The sequence below is a fragment of the Trachinotus anak genome, unplaced genomic scaffold (genome assembly GCF_046630095.1).
Source record: "Trachinotus anak isolate AG129_WGS33_773 ecotype Australia unplaced genomic scaffold, CSIRO_AGI_Tana_v1 ptg000028l, whole genome shotgun sequence".
Taxonomy (NCBI): domain Eukaryota; kingdom Metazoa; phylum Chordata; class Actinopteri; order Carangiformes; family Carangidae; genus Trachinotus; species Trachinotus anak.
The window spans coordinates 17,289,851-17,310,524 of record NW_027273879.1 but is presented as its reverse complement, the minus strand read 5'-3'; the positions used below and the strand labels follow the sequence as shown (position 1 = coordinate 17,310,524).

At 42.2% G+C, this 20,674-nt stretch overlaps 1 protein-coding gene across 2 annotated transcripts; it reads right to left on the bottom strand.

Moving 5' to 3' along the window:
* Positions 1-36: 36 nt before the first annotated feature.
* gsna (gelsolin a) lies at positions 37-20,093 on the bottom strand. 2 transcript variants are annotated; one of them, XM_071465273.1, is made up of 17 exons: positions 19,936-20,093; positions 11,764-11,961; positions 9,912-10,066; positions 9,285-9,446; positions 8,884-9,033; positions 8,711-8,800; positions 8,233-8,365; positions 7,430-7,734; positions 7,055-7,188; positions 6,406-6,496; positions 6,142-6,168; positions 4,511-4,681; positions 3,799-3,973; positions 2,426-2,547; positions 2,118-2,195; positions 1,944-2,004; positions 37-912 (listed from the first exon to the last, which is right to left on the bottom strand). In XM_071465273.1, the coding sequence occupies exons 2-17, from the start codon at positions 11,954-11,956 to the stop codon at positions 743-745; spliced, it is 2,217 nt and encodes a 738-aa protein (XP_071321374.1). In that variant the 5' UTR covers positions 11,957-11,961; positions 19,936-20,093; the 3' UTR covers positions 37-742. The 2 variants fall into 2 exon arrangements, with proteins under 2 accessions (XP_071321374.1, XP_071321375.1); XM_071465274.1 differs by lacking the exon at positions 6,142-6,168 and having other exon boundaries at positions 19,936-20,092.
* Positions 20,094-20,674: the final 581 nt, after the last annotated feature.

Below are 20,674 nucleotides of genomic sequence, written 5' to 3'. Positions count from 1 at the left end.
ACAAGTAATTGTAAAAGTAGAGACATAACTCTTCAACGTGTTTAATTTGGTTTTATTGAAATGATAACAAGGCTTAGGGAAACCTCAGAAAATGTCACAGAAGACCTAACTGGTTTGTAAAGCAGCAAAGCATCGGTTTCCCACTGCAGCATCACACAAGCTTCCTGGGCATAAATCTGGTATTTAAAAAAATAATAAATATCATAAGTGACATCTAAACTGAAGGTACAAACAACTTGTCTACAAAGGCGTCCTTAAACTAGAACAGTACCTTTAAAAAGGTTGAAAGCTAAACAGGTTATCTGTAAACTAGAGGAAAGAATATTAAGGCATCGGTTGTATTGCTTTTAATAAGCAGTGTTTTCTTGGCAATGAGTTTTCCAATGCTGACACCAAGTCTTTAAACTGTCTTGCTATATGTTTGTTATTACATTTCACTAGTGAAAAGGTTTTATTGTCAAAATATAAAATTACCTTCAATAAAAGTCATAGTAGACTATTTAGTGCAAAAACCCTACAGGAAGCCTGTGTATCTGTTAAAGCTGTACTGTTATTGGTTGACATTTGTTTGTTATTGACATTTGTCCCTTTAAAAACAAATAAACAAAACAAAATGTAAAAAAAAAAAAAGAAATGACTCATTTTCAGGGCACAGCTAAAAAAAGTCTTTATGATTGGAGCTTGCAGCAGAGCAGCAGGGTGAAAGGTCAGGGCTGACAGGGAGGGAGGGTCAGGTGAGATCTCACACGTCCAGTGCAGCCATGGCACGCTCCAGAGGGTCGCTGGTCCAGTAGTCGTGGTCCCAGCCCAGGAACCAGCCGGTGAAGGTGGGCGGCTCGAAGCCCTGCTTGATCTTGACGATGGGCGTCCTGCGGTCTCTGTTGGCCGGATCCGTCTCGATGTAACGGACCGCTGAGGAGGAGAGGTTTGGTTTACTGACAGTCATGTGTCTCAGAGAGTAAAGCTGAATCACAAATGCAAAGCAGAATCATATGAGGCTCAGCTGGAAAAAGATGATGTCATGTCTGTGCACCAATCAGAATTTAAGAAACCTATATATTTATGCATAGTGGTGGACCACTGGGTCTCTTTTGTTTTAAGATATAAAATAACAATTTTATCTAAAAAAAACAAAACAAAAAAAAAGAATATTGAAATCAGAATCTGATAACAGTTGGTCTGATGAAACCACACCGACAGTCCTGATGCAGGAGGTTAACATATTTTTTAGTGATGAACTTTTTTTTTTTATATAACTTTGATTGTTGCTTATTTAGTCATGAATTTCTAATGTTACAGAGAAATAACTAAGTTCAATTATCTTAAGGGGTTAGGCAGTTAAAATGTGTCGACAAACATGTTAAAAATATTCTGTAATATAGAGGAATGATACAAACAAAACAAAAACACTTGCCACAACATGCAGGTTGTTGTATGATTAGCACTGGTGCAGTGATCTGGTTTTCTGGATTCTAAACACAAGATTCATTTGCTGACTTCCTGTAGATACACTACGCTGCCTTCACAGTTGAGACTGGGCCTATCACAGATTCAACAATCATTTGATTCTAAATTTAATAATCTAATGAACATGGTGCTTTAAGAGATAAGTTAACTTTGATAAGAAAAAATAAGATTTAAGATTTAGTCATCCTCAAATAAGATTGTATAACTCTTGGATTATTTCTTTTTTCAGTGCAGTGTGGGGTTTTTTCTTGGGGTAAGTATGACTGGAAGCGTTTTTTTATTTTGAATAAAATATTATGTTTGATGGGTAAGAATCGGGGCAGATTTGGAGTTGAAATTCTAAAAAAAAAAATGGAGGAAGATCTATTGGTGTTTTTCCTTTTCAGTCAAACAGTTCTGATTGATCTTAGCTCTTAAGTGCCACATATATAGATTTCATATCTAAATAATAAGATGCTGAGCTTAGACGTCTTTACCAGATGCCATGGCTTCGGTCTTCTCTTCCTCTTGGGCCTCGTTTCCGATCCAGACAAACACCTAAAAACAGGAACGGTTGATGCATATTTGTTTTTTAATTATTTAATGACCCTGGCTATGCTCTGAATTCATATACAGCACAGCAACAGCACTCACAGCTCCGGTTTGCTTACCTGCTCCCAGGTGTCAAGGATCATGACATCATCAGTGGCGAGGTCATCTTGGGTCATCTCCCCGGGCACCTCCTCAATCTGAGAGAGAAGAAGCACAAGGATTTAATGATGATGTGATTGATGCACTGTGCGCACAAAGAGCCTGGGAGCATTCAGCACATTTACATTTTAGAGATAATGGTCATTGTATTCTGTCCGTTTTAAAGGGTTGGTTCACAGTTTCCCAGTGAAAACATTTCTTTGTGCGAAGTGTCCCTTTGAAATGACTGATGCTGCTGCAGCAGAGGAAGCTCGGTCCAAAGACTTACGATGAAGTTTCCAGTCTTGTTGGAGCAGGCGAAGAGTCTGGGTGGATGAGCGTCCATCTTGTCCTTGAGTCTGGTAGAGGTGCGATATGCTGCCTTTCCTCCCAGAATCTCCCAGAACTGGTCTGTGAAGAGACACACTTCAAGAGTCAGTCGAGAAGGAGACGGTTAGCTTAGCTTAGCTTAGCTTAGCATGAAGAGTGGCAGGAACAACAGATAGCTTGGCTCTGAGAAGTTTATTTTTTTTAATTTTTTTAACAAATTAAACACACAAGGTATAACATGTTACAAATTAGGCACCGTTATAAACTGTGAAGGTGCTCGTAGGTGGATTTTGCTCCGTTTGGACAGAGCCTGGCTAGCTGTTGACCCTTTTCTGGTCTCTGTGCTAAGCTAAGCTAAGCTAATGCTGATGGTAGCTTCCCATTCAGCAGGCAGACGTGAGAGTGGTATCAATCTTCTCATCAAACTCTTGGCAAGAAAAGTGGACAAGATTAATCTACAAACTTTCACTTTAAAGCTGCATTAACTGATTTTTTGGCCACTTGAGGGAAGAAGAACAAGTTAAAAACACAACTTATTCACTTCAAATTGTTGTCTCTAACTCATTAGCAAGCATTTGTATATTTCAACATCCCGCTGAACCCGGGCGTTAGCATTCATTTGGGGACAGGAGCACTGAACCACACAGTGCACAGGCCTTAAAAGCAGAACTACAGTCTGTAGTATAAAGAGGCTAAAAGGCTCCACAGAGCTGCAGAGCTGGTGCTGTCACTATGGACGGAGCCTTTCACATTACGTTTTTTCAGTGACTATGAAAATTTGAATCTCAATAGTGTCAACAGCATGAATTTGGAATAGACAAGATTACAAAGCATCTTCTTCAGCTCAGAGATAAAATGTTGAATTTGATTGAACGGATCACTTGTTGGTCACCCATTTTTAACCCATGTTACTGTCTGTCCATTGCTTTTTTAAAATCCAGACTGCACATATGTGCGAGCTGCTGGACAACCAAATTTAATCTGTTGTTGTTGTGTGTATTGTTTTAGCCTGAGGTTGTAGATTTGAAATTGTTTGAAGAGAATTCAGTTTTTTTTTTTCGATATTTGAAAGCAAATCACAAGATTACAGATACAGGGTGATACAATCACTCCTTTGTTTTATAGATGAACACGAGTTCATCTATAAAAAAGTGTAGCTGAGATACAAAAAGAAAACTCTTTAGCTTCACACGAAAGCACTATTTTCACAGCTTGAGGCTGATAAAAACCAAGTATGTATATGTCAGCAGATGTGACTGGTTTTATATTCAGTTTGCCTCAAAAGCACAAAAACATGAGAAAATGTGTTCTGTGTTAATCACGTTTCCTCACCAGTCTCTCCTCCCTCAGACAGCTCGGAGGCCGACACTCCCAGGATGCCACACAGCTGCTGAGCTCCCTGCTTCTCTGTGTCACTGGCGCCCACTCCCACCCACATGAAGGCGTCTCCAGGGGTCACCAGAATGAAAGCGTCATTGGAGTTCAGGTGAGATGCGGCTGCGTCGAGCTGCAGGAACACAGAGGTGCTGTAGATTGACATGTGCACAGTTCTGCCACTCCAGCACTACTGTGTGTGTTTCATCTTGGTCCCTGTCAGGGTTTTCTAATTTATACACAATCAACTGACCAATGTTCAAACTGTTTTTATTTTAAATTTTTTTATTTTAAATCACTTCATTCTCCCTAATGATTTTCTGTGTTTTCTCTTTAGTGTCATGATTTTCATCATGTTTAAACATAAATTCTAGGGAACAAATTCATTACTTGACCCTTTGCCATTAATAAATCAATATCTTAACAAGCCATTTAGTCTATCAGAGTGTTATAATTACCTTCAACAGCTGGGCACTGCAGTCTTTTGAAAGAGGAGTAAATTATGTGTTTGCTGGGGACTATTTTCACCAGCAGATTAATAGTTTTTGGACAACAACGGAGATTTGTGGCATAGAGGAACAGGAAATCTAGGGAATATCACCAGGCTTGTGCTTAAATATCAGCTGTGGCAGTGGTGAAGTGAGAAGGCGAATGATGTATGTTCTCTTACCTCCACAGCTCTGGTGTGTCCTGCAGAGTTGGATCGCACCTGGAAGAGTCGAGTCTCTGCAGGAGCAGACTGACCTCCCTCCCTGGACGTCCCCCCCTTGTACACCACCATGGGCTGTCCTCCAAACAGACTCATCAGATGGGCCGGCTCCTTCCCCTGCACCACCCTCACCTGGCACACCAACACCACAATTAAATCTCAGGAATGACGAGATGGTTGTTACATCAACTCCTGCAGCAAAACACTGCATGCATTTTGATGTTGCGAGCGCAACTAAAGGTGGTGCAACTAAATCACAGCAGACATCCTCCTCATGTTGTGTCTTGTGAAATATGCATCAACAATATGTGAAAAATGTCTGCTGCAATCCCCACGACACACACAAGATGGCAGCACGGAGCTGAGCCACGTGTTCACTGTCTGTGCCACAGAGTGATGAGAGGCAAGGTTTGTGAGATTAGGACACAAAGTGATGATGCAGATTATAACTGAAACGGTGTTAGGAGTCGCTTTGTTCTGCAGCTTCTGTCATAAATATCTGTGGCAGTGAGGTGGTGCAGTCAGCTCTTCTCACAGTCGTCATAATCCTGAGTTAACATGGAAATATTCAGAATATTCACTGAAGAGTTAACACATTATAGTCCACAGAGCTGCAAACAATCCCAGCACACATAAATCTGTGCACCCTGTGGTATGACGACTTTATACGTGAGCAAAGTTTAGACAACGTTTAACATTTCAGATGTTTGGCTCCCTTTGTTTCCTCAAAATATCATTTTGGTATCTGCACCAAAACTTATTGTACTCAAAACAAAACACACTCAAACCATACCCAGCCCTCACCAGCTGAATTAAAGTCAAGTTTAGTTTGACAAACTGTGAATACAAGAGAGACATTTGCAAGACAGCTGTTCTCTATTTTGAAAGTGAGAGCAGGGAAACACCTGGAAAAATAAACGTAACATTTACAGATGTTTCAACACTGGGGAGATTCAAACACACACACACACACACACACACACACAGTCATGCTCAGTGCAGAGTCAGCAAAGATATGAAGACATGAACAAAAAGGTTGCACATGCAAAGTGAAAACACACGTGGGGAGTGAGGTGTAAGTGCCGAACACAGAGATGAATGAATCACTAAACGGATGAATGAAGACTCAGATGAGCACAGAGCCAGAACTCACTCTAAACGCCTCAGTGTTCACAGACTGATCTTGTTTCATTTCAGTTCATTTCAAACCTTATTGCTGATTGACAGGTTAAATCATCACGCTGTCGCTCCAATGTCGGCTCAGAGGACAGTGTGGAAACTGGGCTGTTGTTTATGTGAGGCAGTCAGAGTTGGCGACAGAGGAGGAGGAACCTCCCATTAACACCAACATTGGAATGTCCTGTTTGTGTTTGACTGTGATGCTTTCACTGTAGATTTGATTGAACTCATTATCGCATTGAAACAGCCAAAAGAAAAGACGTTTAAGGTCCTTTTTAATATCAAGATATTTATATTTATCTGAAACAGACAGAGAAAGTTTTTATTATTTGCTTCTTTTCATTTCTGGCTCTGGACAAAACCATATGAGTCATTATGAGGAGGACGAGGAGCAAGGAAGGGACGGAAAATACCTGAGTGGTTATAGGAGCACCAACAACCTGAGGACACAGAAAAGGTCAGAAACCAAGGAGGAAAGAAGCAGCAGCAGCAGCAGCAGCCGGGGAACCAGGAGGCAGAGGAGAGAGAGTGAGAGGATGTAAAAAGGTCAGACCGGAGGTGACAGTGATGAGTGAGCCAGAGGAGAGCAGAGACATTAACCACAGGAATGATAAAGTGCAGATAAGCCGATGGAAACAAAAAGCAAACAGACAAACTGAGGGAAGGATGTGTTTTACCTGGACAGGACCACCGCCGAGCTCTTCATCCAGCTGGGCGCCGAGGATCGCCGAGGCCCCGATCTCATCCTGACTGGAGTCCATGCCCTGCCTGGGAATTCAAATGTGTTACTGTCACATTCACACTTAACGAGAGGAACAAACCAGGGCCGGCTGTGTACTCATGATCCCACCAATTAGAAGAGAAACTGGGCCAGACAAGTAAACTGGACACACTGTTTATTTCCCATCCTTCTTGTTAAGTGTTTTTTATTTTCTTGACTTTGTCCTGTTCTTCAGCCAAATACAACCAACAAAGAAGTGCTTCTTCTTGCAGTCAGGAGGTGGTCATCATGCTCTCTGGTGCACATTTGTGGAACATGCCCTCACACCCACAGTCCTGATTATAATATAAATAAAAGCCGGAGAGGAAGCAGAAACCATTTATTGCCTTCACCCACATGCCTGTGCCTGAGCGTCTTCTTGTGTTTGCATGAGAACGATCAAAACAAGGGCCCACCCTGAAAAACACTGCTCCGGTTGGTCATAATTTCCACAGGGTACCTTTAACTTCCAAACCAAACACAGTTGCTGTTTGATATATACTTTTGCACCTGTATAAAATATTTTCATTTCTGAGTTCGAACTGCTTTGCCTGTCATATTCTCACCACATGTAGATGATGTGTCCCTGACGCCCTCCGTGGCGGTAGTTGTACAGGATGATGTAGCTGTCTCCTCCGTAGAACTGACCATATGTGGACGGATCCACCTCCACCTTGTCGGATCCCTCAATACGCCAGATCTGTCGAGAAGAAGACAAAGGAAGATGGCTGTGAGAAAACTGTGTTCAATGTTTTGAACTATTTACTACAAATTACGAACAACACAAATTTATTCACACTCAGGCTGAGGATTTCCCACAAGAGGGAGCTCTCCAGAGGAAAACCTGCGCCCCCGACAGGTGGGAAAGTGAAACCGGGTGATCCCAGAAGCCCCATGTCTTCAAGGTGGCACTAAAACAGCATCTCTGACCACCCTCTCACCTGTTTCTCTCCGCTGCCGTCATCCACCATGCCGTGCTGGGCCGCCATGGCGGGGGAGTCGTGCAGGCTGGCGGCGTCGAAGGGCACCTTCTCGATCCTGGCGATGCTGTTAGCAATGTAGGCGATGCCCAGGCCCTCTGTCTGGTCTTTGTCCCGCCAGTTTTTGAAGAACTGTTTGAAGAGCGGTGTCTCGCCCATCTCTGGCAGGATCTGGACCTGTGTGTGTTTGGGATAACCCATCTTCTTGATGAACTCGTCTGCTGCCTTCATCGCCGCCTTTCGCTCGTCCATGTTGGCATCTTTGCCTGTAGGGAAAAGATAGTAAAGATCATTTAATCAAGTGAGAAAATATTATAGATTTTGTTTTTCATTGAAAATCTCACAAATCAATGGTTTGGATTTTTTATTTAGAAACAATTTAGAAATAAAAAATGTATTATTATATCATAATAATTTATAATGATTTGTTAATTCTAACTAAAGTTGAGTTAACGTGATTAAGACAATGAGCAAGAGGGCTTGTTTAACATTTGTGCAGATACACTTATTTGCTTTTGTACTCAAAGTGTGATGAGAAGACTGACACCACTCTCATGTCTGTACAGTAACATATAAACTATTGATTCTACTCAGAGGCCAAATCACAGTTTATCTGAGACCTGGCAGTGACAAGTACTTCAGCTGATTGTGGACTCAGCCTGACTATTGAGAAGAAAACACATATCTACTAGACCGTGGTGTTAATCATCCACCTGTGAAGGTGAACCACTGGTGAACCCACTGCAGCAGCAGCCTCCACTGACCTTTCCAGACGAAGATCCTTCCATCAGAGCCGTGGTCCAGGATGAAGCAGTCACCGGACTCCAGGGCACTCTGGGCGAACGGGTTCTCTGCTGCCACCAGTGTGATGGTCATGCCTCCACTAGCATTGGACACCTGTGAAGGCAGAGAGAGTTTGATTAAAGGGAAGAGGGGTCGTTTTTCTGATCACAATCCTGGGATTTTTACCCTGGTGAATATCAGCTGCCATAAAATCACTTGGACATGATCAAGAAGCAGAGCTGTGACAGCGACATGTCCGTCATGAAAATCGAATGACTTGACTCTTCTACAAACATGAACCTCATCAACTCAAAAATGTATGGAGGGTTTTCACTGCGAGTTCCAACATGTGTTTTGTTTTATAAACTCAAAAATAACGGGTGATTAAAAAGTGAAGAGAAACAGTAAATGAGCTGCTGACTATGCACCAGAGACTCTGTAAATCTGTAAATCTCTCACCTTGTAGAGTTTGGCCATCTTCCTGTTCGAAGCATCAGCTTTGATGTCATCTGAGGCTCCGACAGGCAGATCTGGTTTAGGACCTAAAACCTGAGGGCAGAAGCAGCAGTTTTAACAAAGGTCTGCCACAGTGAAATAAGACTCTGCTCGTTCCCATAATTCGCTGATCTCACCTCTAACATCTTCTCTCTCTCCCTCCCCTCGTCACAGACATAAACTCTGGCCCTCCCACTGCGCTCGTTGTCACGGATACCCTTGGCGACCTGCGTAGCCTTCAGCTTCTCAAAGCGGTTGCTCTGGGAGCCACACCACTGGAAAATCTCCTGTATTACAGAAAGAGGAGCAGATTACAAAGTAGGTCAATAAAGACTTTACCGAAGGAGGAATCAGCAAAACTCAAAGACCTGTTTTACTCTGATAAACAGATTCAACATGTACTTTGGGTCCTATAGTGTTGTTCTTATGTTGTTTACCACAACTAATAATTCATATTGTGATAATAACAATCATATAATCTAATAATACTACAGTATAATAATATATATGGTGTAATAATCTGCTCAGTCTGACTCACATCTCCCAGGTCCAGGATGAAGCAGTCTCCCTGGTTGAAGCTGTCCCAGCTCACCGGCACCTCTGTTGCCCGGACAACACGGCGACCTTTGACCTGAAGCACCCGCTGCACAGCCACCTCGTTGGTGACAACATGTTTGAACCCAGACGCCACGCCCCCTTTCTGGAAGGTAAGAGTTGCATATTAAATTTTCCAAATAAAAAACCTGCCTTTTAAGAAAAGTTGCTCCTAACTCAGCCAAACTAAAAGAAGTTAAAAACATCGGGAATAATTTGAATGGTTACTGAGAAATTACAACACTTCACTGACAAAATAATGACATCATAACAAAATGGATCATCTATTTTTTTCATTTCTGCTGGGTGACAGAATTCAGGTAATGTGCTATTTCTTTTAATAGTTGTAGTGATTCTTCAGTGTGAAGTGACTCTTCTTAATACTTGATACGGTATTGTATTATAAATAACTTATATATATGAGGAAACATGAACTTAAAGAGATCAATAAACAGACAAAAATCCCATGATCCCAGGTTTGGGATGCATCGAAACAAAAGCAAAAAACAAACAAAGTATGTGACATAGTTCATGCAGATTTTTTTTTGCATGTAGAATCGTGGCATCTTACCATGTATTTGATTCCAGTCTTGAAATATCCCAGAAAGGTTTTGGACTCGTGTCCCTGGACCTCGCGGTACTGGATGGGTTTCCCCCCCAGGAAGTCGTCCATTTGGACAGTAAAGATCGCCGCCGAGCCGCTCTCATCCTGAGTGCAGAAATCACCTGCACCAGAAGAAGCACACACACGCTCCATGTTAATCCTCGTCTTATTTGATCTCAGCAGACATTCTCTGCGTCCAACCAGAGAGTCACATTTTGTGTTTGACGGCTTCTCTCACTGACGACTCGGAAGGGAGATCAATGTGGGGGAGCAGCAGGGGGTCACATCCATGCAGACACATTAATGCACGCAGCATTATTCTATTTGTGGTCACAACATAGAGTTCAGAGGCATGTGGGAGCGTTACATCAGATCCTGTTTACTGGTGAATGCTGTTTCCATGATCCATCAAGCGGACTAAAAGCACATAGAATCAATAAAGAAAAAAAAGACCAGACTCAGCTTTTGGCTTTTCTGTTTACTCTAATAACTGACCCAGTCAGACACACCTTCTGTCAATACTGTCAGCTGAACCAGATCCTAGTTTGACTTAAAATACTGACACTGAAATCAATCATTGTCCAGTGGAAACCATGTATCTCCATATTTGGTGATTTGCAGTGTTCCGATACAGAAAAGCTTAAAACTTCATCTGACAGCAGCAGGTTACTTTGCAGTTTCAGATTTTACCATAAAATATTACATATATACATATGTTTACTATATATGTAGTAAAATAGCTGTTTATATAGCTGTATATATATATAAATAGTTATACCATATAATTTATATGCACCACCTCTTTTCATTTTTATTGTTCATGCTACATATTTGATTACATAATATTCTAGTCTTTTAGGTCACTTGTCTATAACAAACCACTTTTCTGTATCTGTTTGTGCATCTGTGAGATTTTGGTTTCCCAATAAAGTTAATCTTATTCTAAAATATAATTAATAAGTACACCTTCATTTATAAAGTAGTTCAAGTTAGCATCACCCCTGTCAGGTACAACATTTAAATGCTGCTTAGATGTTGATGATTTCATAAGTGATAATAATTCACTATTCTGACTTTTACTTTTGTTATTCAGATGTCATCTTAGGTCAAAATTTAAATTCTGAGCTTTAACTTGAAATTGAATATTTTTACAATGTTGTATTGTTGATTTTACTATAGTCAGGGGTCTGAGGACTTCATCAACCAAAGACAATATTTTTGTTAAAGCTTAATGTTGGTGCAAAATAACTGAGACAAAATATCTCATGCTAAAAAAAAAACCATTTCATTCAACTTTCACAAACTATACAAATTATAAAAGCACATCTGTCCTCCCCTCCTTAGAGGCTGGTCAAAGCAGGCAGGATGAGACTTAACAGAAACAAGACAGACAGCAGTGTCTGTGAACTTCCAGTGGACAGAACTGCACACGCAGTGCCCAGCAGGTACAGTGAAAACTGCAAAGCAGCAACACTGTCTGGTGAAATCAGGTTCCAGGAACACAGATACAGATCCTCATCTGCTTTGTAAGTCAAACAGGATCGTAGCTGCACTGGAAAAATATGATCAGCTCCTCTATGTTTCGTCACATGTCCATGGAAACAAGAAAAATTCATCAACAAAACATATTTGTCTCATGTCGCTTGGATGCAAAATGCAGTGAGCCTGCGGGCTGCTAAGTGGCCTTCAATCCAATGACCTCTCTTTGGTAGCAGTGTTTACATTATTTCCTCTGCTGTCTACCCCGTCTTGTATACTTTTAGTGGATTTTAGTGGATTTTTCCTTTGCCCCTGCTTACTTCCGCCCCACTGCACTCACCCAGCCAGAAGTGGAGGTCGTACTGCAGGTTCCCGGAGCGCTGTTTAATGGTGTTGAGGATGAGGTAGGCGTCTCCGGTGTAAAAACCCCCGTACAGGTTCTCTGGGACGGGTACCAGGTTGAAGTTCTCCACCCTCCACACCTGGAGGCCCGGCTTCTGTCCGGCCCGCTCAAACTCTGGGTGCTGTGCCATCCTGCCTGCAGAGAAATCACACACACCTGAGATTTTAGTGCTTTTCTACCCCACAGGTTTGAACACACGGCTGCGTTCCCGTGGCAACAAGCTGTGATTTTTCCAAGTCTGTGGTCAAATCCTGCAGAGATAAGAGTCATAAAGCTTTGTAATAACCTTTGAAGAGTGAGACTGGGGATCTCTATTTGTGAGGTGTTTGCTCTGGGAAACATGAAGCCACTCCCCCTATGGCTGAGATGTTGCCATGGATACGAAGATAAAGTTTAGGGTTATGGTTAGATATTAATGCACAGCAGGGTGAGTCACTGGTGGCCTGTGCTCGGGGTGTTTCCTTCAGTGAGCAGGAAGAGGAAGTCCTGCTAGTAATGACTCAGTCATAACTGCCAGTGATGGTGGCTGAAGAAACGCAGTCTATAATTATATATAGGAGGAGAAGCCTGTCTTGTAACTATACATTTTTGTACTATACATTTAAGGAACAATTATCAAATCAAAGCAGCATTGTCTTGTGGTTTGAATATTTTACTGTTTTATTTTGTAGTGGTTACATTTTCTCATTTTACTTCCTGTTTCTCATGCATTTCCTGCCTGTCATCACCTGTTCCCAGTTACTCACATGGCCCTGATTACCCCCATGGTCATCCCTGTGTATATATACTCTCCTGTTTCTCATGCTCGTTACCAGAGTCTCTCTGTTCCCTCCTGCGTGCAGTGCAGCTCTCTAGTGTCTCCCTGGTTGATGGATTTTTGCCCAACTCCTGCCTGCTTTGTTTGCCTTTTTTGGACTGCATACTTGTGTATGACCTTTCGGGTGGTCAGTAAAGACTTCGCCTTTTCACACTCATCCTTACTTCCAGTGTGTTTGTCTATGTCTGAATCTCTGATCCAACCAGCATTATTACAAGCAGAGGCTGGAACATCCTGACTTCTGGTCTCTAAATCACTGCAGCCTACACTTCCCATAATGCAACTTGATAGCATCTTTGCATTTGAAACTTTTCATTTGATATATTTCATTAGATGCTCCTCGATCTGTAAATGTCCTCATATTTCAAACTTCACACCTCCAGTTGTTACACTGTTATAAATGTGCAGTCTTCAAACACAGGTGGCTATTGAGTTCATTTGACCAGACTTGACAGGCTCTGTCGGAGCAGCAGAGGACATCACTGTGCATTATTGTACTCAGCAGTCAGACATTCACACACACTCACACTCATACTATGCACTTCAGTCATATCTGACAGCAAGAAAAACACATGGTGCCCAATCGAGAGTTTCAAGTATGTGTCTGTGCACTGGCTCACGGCCCGCTGGCCTCTCATTATACATGTGTGGATGTTTGAGATTTTTAAGATGGGAGTTGAGCATCCTGTTAAGATCTTTGCTATGGCTGTCTGGAAACTGCTTATAGAGAGATAACAGAGAGGAAATCAGCTGATTCTGCTGGTGTGGACATGTTTGTTGGTCTGCATAAACATGACAACGTATGGTTCCTCTGCTGCACATGGGGGTTTAAACTTTGAAAAGCCTATATATATGATGCACTTTACTTGCTACTACATATTTCAATACCACTACATAGAGACAAGTATTGTACTTTTGACCCGACTATATCTGTAGTTGCTAATTACTTGTCACATTAAGATTGTTAAGTAAAAGATCTGAGAGCATCTTTCACTTCAGATAAGTGTTTTGTGGTTCAACTTAAATCTTTGTGGTGTTTTGCAAACATGATGTTTACACAATCAACTCTTTGAGGCAATTCTCTGCAACACAAGTGTTTTTTCAGCAGACGCTGACACACCCTACAACTCCAACAACCCCCACAGTAAACAGTGCACAGAGAGCGTAAACACTTTCTCATAACTGAAGCTGTGTTCTCAAATTAGATCCGGATTACTCTGAAAAGAGCTTCTGTGACCTCTCATGTCACATTTCTTATTTATTTTACTCATTTATTTAAATGACGATGTGCTTATATGACATCTATAAGGGTTCAGCTGTTAAAAAAACATGTATAAACTCGGGGTCATGTAGTTCAAAATGGACACAGAATCCAATTTCTCCACAGGAATGCTGCTTGGACATGCTGCCTCTCAATTTGCATGACTAACCATCCACAATGGAAAAGAATCATCCATTCTTCTACGTGGCGGTCTGCCCACAAACATGGCAGGAATCTGCTGCTGACCCTGGAAAAAGGAAGTGGCTCAGAATCGACCCAACAAATGTCGGGTTCCTTTTCCCCATTTCTGCTCTTTTATGTAACACCCAGACCCACTGCACAGTCTTCTGCAGCTATGGGGAGTTCCCACATGGAAAAGTAAGTGGATCATTTTGGCAGCAGCCACTTTTTTCACAATCAACTTTCCTGATTTTTTTTTTCCAGACATTTTGTAACATTGCGGTGACTGGCTGAAAGATTTCTCTGATATGAATTATTTGCATAGATATATCTGACACTAAGGAAAGGAAACTAATGTTTAGGTGCTCATTGGGTCACACCATGAAGACCTCACCTTTTGATAGCTTCACATGTACAATGCCTGTATGAACTGAACGCAGTGAAAATGTGGCCAAAACAGCGAGGTGCCCCAGAGTCATACAAGGGTGTGCTCAGTCTGAACTTGACACTGCAGCATCTGTGCCCATGTTTGGCCGGACATATAACAACTGGGGCTGCTGGGCAATTCCATTATGGTCATTATAGTTTGATGGAGGAAGTGGAAAGCTGAATTTTCCTAAAGTAGCCTGGTGGAGATTTTCCAGCTGGAAGAAGCCTGAATCCCTCAAAGCCAGATAGCACTTCTGCAGACTCCGTGGTCACACCGGCACATTTACAGCAGCGAGTTAAGTATTAGCAATTTTGAATCTTTAATTTGTCAAGTCCTGGTATTAGTAGCCTTAACACACACAGACAACAGAGCAATAGATGGAAAGGGGAGCCAATAAATTGATAGCTTAGTCATCAGCTGATTTTGGTCTCTTTCAGGTCTCTGGCTTCTGGAGGTGCTGATGCTGCTGGTTTCAGTGTCTTGTTATGGTCTCCATGGTGATTTAGATGAGTTTTTTTCATTATGGAAGAGTAAGCAGTCATGTTTGGGACATGGAAATAATCAAATGTGGAAACTCTGAATATATTGGCCTATACACTTGACAATTGAGGGTTCTGTAAGAGTTTTATTACAATTTTATAACAATAGTGACCAAGAAATTGTTTTCAATGTGGATGACCTGGTTTATATGCTATCCAGCGTTGATACCAATCCACTGGATCAGATTAGGGCGTTTCAGTCCTTCTGTTTTCCTATTAACCATGTTTATCAAGGAACAAATAGTGAGAGTTTCTGTCCCTGTTCAAACCAGTGACTAGATTGTCAGGATGCAACGATTCAGTCCTTTAGGTAACCAAAATGGTAAAGTGTGTCATACTGCACCAAAGCACTTCTTGCACAGGATGTCCAGTGCACTAAGTGAAGCGATGTACTTAATATTGTCTGCAGTATTGTGGAATTCATTCATATCTCTAAACCAATTCCAGCTGAAGAAGAGGCACAGTTATCATAATATTTCAACTTGGAGGAACAGCACAAGGTTTTGGAGACTGTGTTTTTTCTGTGAGTTAGATGAGAAAATGTATACCACTGGAGTCAAGAGGCCATTAGCTTAGCTTAGCATAAAGGCTGAAAACAAGGGGAAACAAAGCGAGGCTACCTGCTTCCCCCAGCCTCAAATCTTTATGCTAAGCTAGGCTCATCACCTCCCGTCGCCAGCTTCACACTTTACACACAGACACAAGAATCAACTATTATGTTAACTTCTATGACAATAATGAGTTTAGTGGTATTAGTGACCCCAGCTAGCATCATATAATCACATATGGTAGCAATCATCACTTTGTATTTAAAATGCATCTAAATGAGGCAGATACCACATCCTCCAAACTGCTGCTTCTCCTCAAATATCTAGGGAACCATCCGAAGCATCGGTGGTGACAGAAGACAATAACCCAATGTTCCCAAGCAACTGGAAATAAATCAGTAACTCCTGCTTGATATACTACATCCATTCATTAATGTCATCTGCCACACCCAGCAATATCCGAACAGCTTGCATGCACAGATCTGAGCTAGGCTAGAGGATCCTCGCTAACTCAGAGATGGATTTACAGCAAAGGGAACCAAGTCCCTGAAGGCAACACAGGGCATACTAACACTGAAAACTGTGGCCAGTGTAGAGAGCAACAGGAAAACTTCTGTTTTCACTTCTTGATGACTTGAAGTAAAGTTTTGCATCTTTGCTTCCATGCAGTGTGAATTTGTGTGTGAAAAGCACCTATGAAAACTTGAAAACTTGACTTATTCAAGGAGACAGCTTTTTCATCCAGTAACAGCAACATACCTTTACTCTGAAATATTTCACTCATGGAGAATGCAACTTCGTATCCTAACGATCTGAGTCTCTGTGGCACTAAATGAAAACGGCTGCCTTTGACTGTGATCTTTCCTTCTGATGGAGAGAAACGTTCTGTCTGTCTCTGCATCACATCAAAGCTGTTTCACCCCAGAGTTAGAAACTGCCTGTGACTTAATAAAGCAAACATCAGAGGAGATACGCAGCATCTGAATCACCTCACGCTTTGAAAAATCAAAGCCAGTACTAGAGACAAAGAGTTTAAGTTTTTTAGAATATTTTTGTGCAACATTTTTTTTTTTTTTTGATGAAGGGCAGCAGCTGACTAAAACAAACATTAACCATTAAATGTTTCTGGCAGCTCCAGGTTGGATAAAGTGACTCAAGGAAACTCTAGTTTGACTCAGCTACGAGCTGAAATAGAACAGGTCACATGACTGTCGGGTAGTGGGTCTTCAGAGGCACGCTGGGAAAAGCAGATGGTGTCTGCAAGCCACCCCACACCTCTGCAGAGCCGGAGGTATTTGTCGAGTTTCTACACCCTCATCTGCTGGCTCTTAGTGCCCCACTCCCACATGGAGTGAGTGTGTCATTCCCACTGCAGTTATTTAGCCCCTCCCCCACTTTTACCAGCCTCTCTTTTGTGTCTGCCTTTGCTTGAGGCCCGAGTGAAAACTCACAACTTGATCCACTGTGCAGATAGCAAAAGCGGATTCATATGACACGAAATACTTTAACGCCTTGTGATTTGTCTGCTGGTGTCCCACTTCAAAAGCAAGCACTAAATACTTTTATCTGTGAGATATAGATTTCTGGGTCCTGAGTTTATCCCAGAAAAGCTTCTCCTTTCAGGGGGATTCCTGATGACTCATTTTCTCCATGCATGCCACTCTCAGCCTCTCGAGAGCTGTCCGACCGCCCGGAGCTCGCTCAGGACACATCAGATGACACTGCATGGACTCTGCACTCTTTAACAGCCGCTACCTTTTCATCTGTTTACACAATGCAGGACAGACACCACCAAAATGAGTGTTTATGACTCGGTCAATAACAGCCCTAATATATGGATGGTTATTAAAGGGTATGAGAGGGCAATTTCAGGAACAATCCACCTGTACACACTTGAAGGAACCAGCCGTGGGAGAGGAACACAGGAACCAGTTTGCTGGTCATATATATGTCAAAATGGCATCTTGTTTGATTGACAATCACAATGCAGTTCAATTTTACATGTTATTTAACTTTTATATGTGCAGATAAGGATATATATCAATATCTGTCACACACATGTCACAAAAAAGACAGTGAAGCAGAGTTTCTAAACCACGGTCCTGCCCTTCATGCAAAACAGCTAGAAGATGACATGATGTTCGTTTTGAGTGAGAAGTGTGCCCCTTTGTTTCCTTGTCTGGGAAAACATTAACCATATTAATGTCAATGGGGAAAGCTGCAACTTCCATTCTGAGTAACAGTGAATATTTTCATCAACAATCTGTGTGTTGCTGACTTTGCTTCCTCTAATGTGTATTTTGGTTGAGGTTATGAAAGTTAGTGTCTTGTGTAGAAGACATTAAGGCTTTAAGAGACCCCTCTTAAAGTTCGATGTTTGATTTACATGTAACTGAATTTGCAGGGGACTCACTCGTCCCGTCTCAGCTTCACCACATTCAATAAAATTGAAATTTCAGCCCGAGCTAAATGACAAAAATCAGTCTTTAGTCGGTGCCCCACCCAACATCGACTCACAACACTGACTCATAGGAGTGTTTTCTGATCTGCCACCTCTGTGCTTATGGTCTGATTAAGTTTACACAACTTAAACTTTAGATTGATGATTTCAATCTGATGTTTTTGATTTAAATTAAGATAAATTGGATTAAATAATTAAAGGTCTTTGTATGTCTAACTGTTTTTAACATCATTTCAACTGCTACAGTTCAGGTTGAAAACCTGGTTGAAACCTGTTATACATTTATACAGTAATTTAAATGCTGAAACAATGGTTATAGTGAACCTACACAACACTCGCCTAGTTTGAATTCTGAAATGTAAATCACCAAATTAATGTTTAAGCCAAACCATCCATCCAATGTCCTCCCAAACACTTTTTGCAGCAGTATAACAATGTCATGCCACCTCCACTTTTGCTCCTCAGAGAGAACTAGGAAGACAATCAAAGCATGACTGCATAACCACAATAGGTTGGTTGTCAGGAAACATAAACATAACCTATGTTTATGTTTAAATACCAAAAGACATGCTGTCATTTTTTGTATGAGGACACTCTCCCAAATTTAGATTTCTGGCTCACAGAAGGGGGCAAACCCAAACTACAGGCCTCAGTGTGGCAACACAGAAACTTTTTGGTGACTTCACAGATGCTTCGTCACTGTTTTTTCAATGTTTTTGAGCCTGGACAAGAAATTTTAACAAACAGAAACACCCAGAAGTAAATTAGCATCCTAAACTAGCACTGGAAATGTGTTAAGCACAACGACCTTGCAGTAAAACAAGAACAATATTCCCTTTCTTTCTCTTCTTTCTGTCCTCGGTGAGGACAGAGAATATGTTCACATGCAGACATTCAGCTGTCCCGTCCTCTGTGTGCACACAGTTGTCTCAGACTTGTATCTTAATCTGAAGTGGGTGCAGCACAGTTGGTGGGTTCAGGCATCCCGTAATCTCAGTCTGTCTGACAGTTGAGTGCGGCTCCGGCAGTGCGTTCTGATTGGCTGCCATGGACACATATGCAGCACACTGTCTGACGCACACACCTCATGTTTGCTTTCACAAAAACCCACATTCAGGATGTTCTGACTAACTTCCTCAGTGAACGGCCTCACTATTTGGTTGCATGTTTCTATGGCAACCACAGATGCCTCCAAATATACAGCATATACAGCTGCTGAGAAGATCCCCCTCCTGCAGTCTCCTCTGTGTGAATCTCCTCAGCAGCTGTAGGGTATCTATTTTGAGGCATCTGAGGTTGCCATAGAAACAGACAACCCAATAGTCAGACCTCAGATGCCTCTGAATAGACAGCATGCAGCTGCTGAGATCTCCTGCAGTTTTTAACTGAGATGCTCAAATAAACTCCTTCTGCTTTTTTACTATGATGCAGCGAAACACAGCAAGTTGCATTTAGTGTGAGGCTTGAATCACATCATGGCAGCCTCAATCCATCTGATACAGTTAAGGAAGACTGGCCAGTTAAGGTGGAACCACTGCGTTTTAATCACCATCCAGCTTATCCACCGCCTGACCATATATGGCAGCAGCTGCGAAGCGCTTTTCACGGCAAAAGATGGTCCACACCTCTGTGAATGAGCCGGACAGAGAGAACTTGTGTAGAAGTGAAGGGAGACTATCCATGCAGAGAGAGGCCAAACCTCCTCCTCCACTCCACACGCTCTCTTTTTCCCATCATAGCAGAGCTTTGTTCCCATTTGCATGGAAAGTAACGGGTCACTGATCTGTAGCTCTAATCACAGCATCAAATTACCGTCCTGCAATCTGTGTGCAGGCTGTACTGTGCCATAGAAGAAAGTGGATCATGGACGTACCTGGACGCGTAGGTGGTGAGTGACTGACTTCTTGACCGAGCCGCGGTGAGCGCTTCTAGCTGCAGCGGGAGCAGAGAGGCGTCGAGACGGCGGGGCAGCGGAGCGCAGAGCCGCTGTTTATGCTTTTGGCCCGGGACACTCCCCGTTATGACACTCCCCTGGCCGGCCTGCTGCACCGCCTGCAGAGGGGCGGCGGGCACATGGGCGTGTACATGCACTCAGCCACTTATCTATATATCTATCCATCTCTCTGCACAAATATCCATCCATCTGTATGTCTGTCTATCAGTCTATATAAGCTCCTGGGTTGTGGTGTTTTTGCAGGCCAGTGGAATAAATCCCAACATCTTCATGGTGCTTTATGTGGACATTAAATACACATTGATCAAACACCACGAATTGCTCCCTCTTGTGTTGAATCACACCGTCTCTATTGCAGTCTCAATAAACATTTGAATGCAAAAGGTGGTTTTTACTTGCAAAGGTTGTAAATTTAATCTCAGCCGCGTCTGAGTCTGAACACAGCAGAGTGTGCGTTTCGAACAACACTGCCTCTGTCTGGTCGAGGTGAACTTCCGGAGGACACCAAGCCAAACCTGCAGTTCATGTAAGCGCAAACTGTAGCCTACAGGGTGCGTACAAGTCATAAACAACACTGATTCAGTAGAGATGCAGGAGTATGAAGGACTGAATTTACTTGCTTTTAAGAAAGGTAGATTAACCCTGTTCCTGCAAAAGA

Excerpts from the sequence above, each read along its gene's own strand:
- gsna (XM_071465273.1), bottom strand. The coding sequence starts at position 11,956 with ATGGCACAGCACCCAGAGTTTGAGCGGGCCGGACAGAAGCCGGGCCTC. Across the intron at positions 7,189-7,429 it reads ACGGCAGCGGAGAGAAACAG|ATCTGGCGTATTGAGGGATC; the intron begins GTGAGAGGGTGG and ends TCTTCTCGACAG. Across the intron at positions 2,548-3,798 it reads GTCTGAGGGAGGAGAGACTG|ACCAGTTCTGGGAGATTCTG; the intron begins GTGAGGAAACGT and ends GTCTCTTCACAG.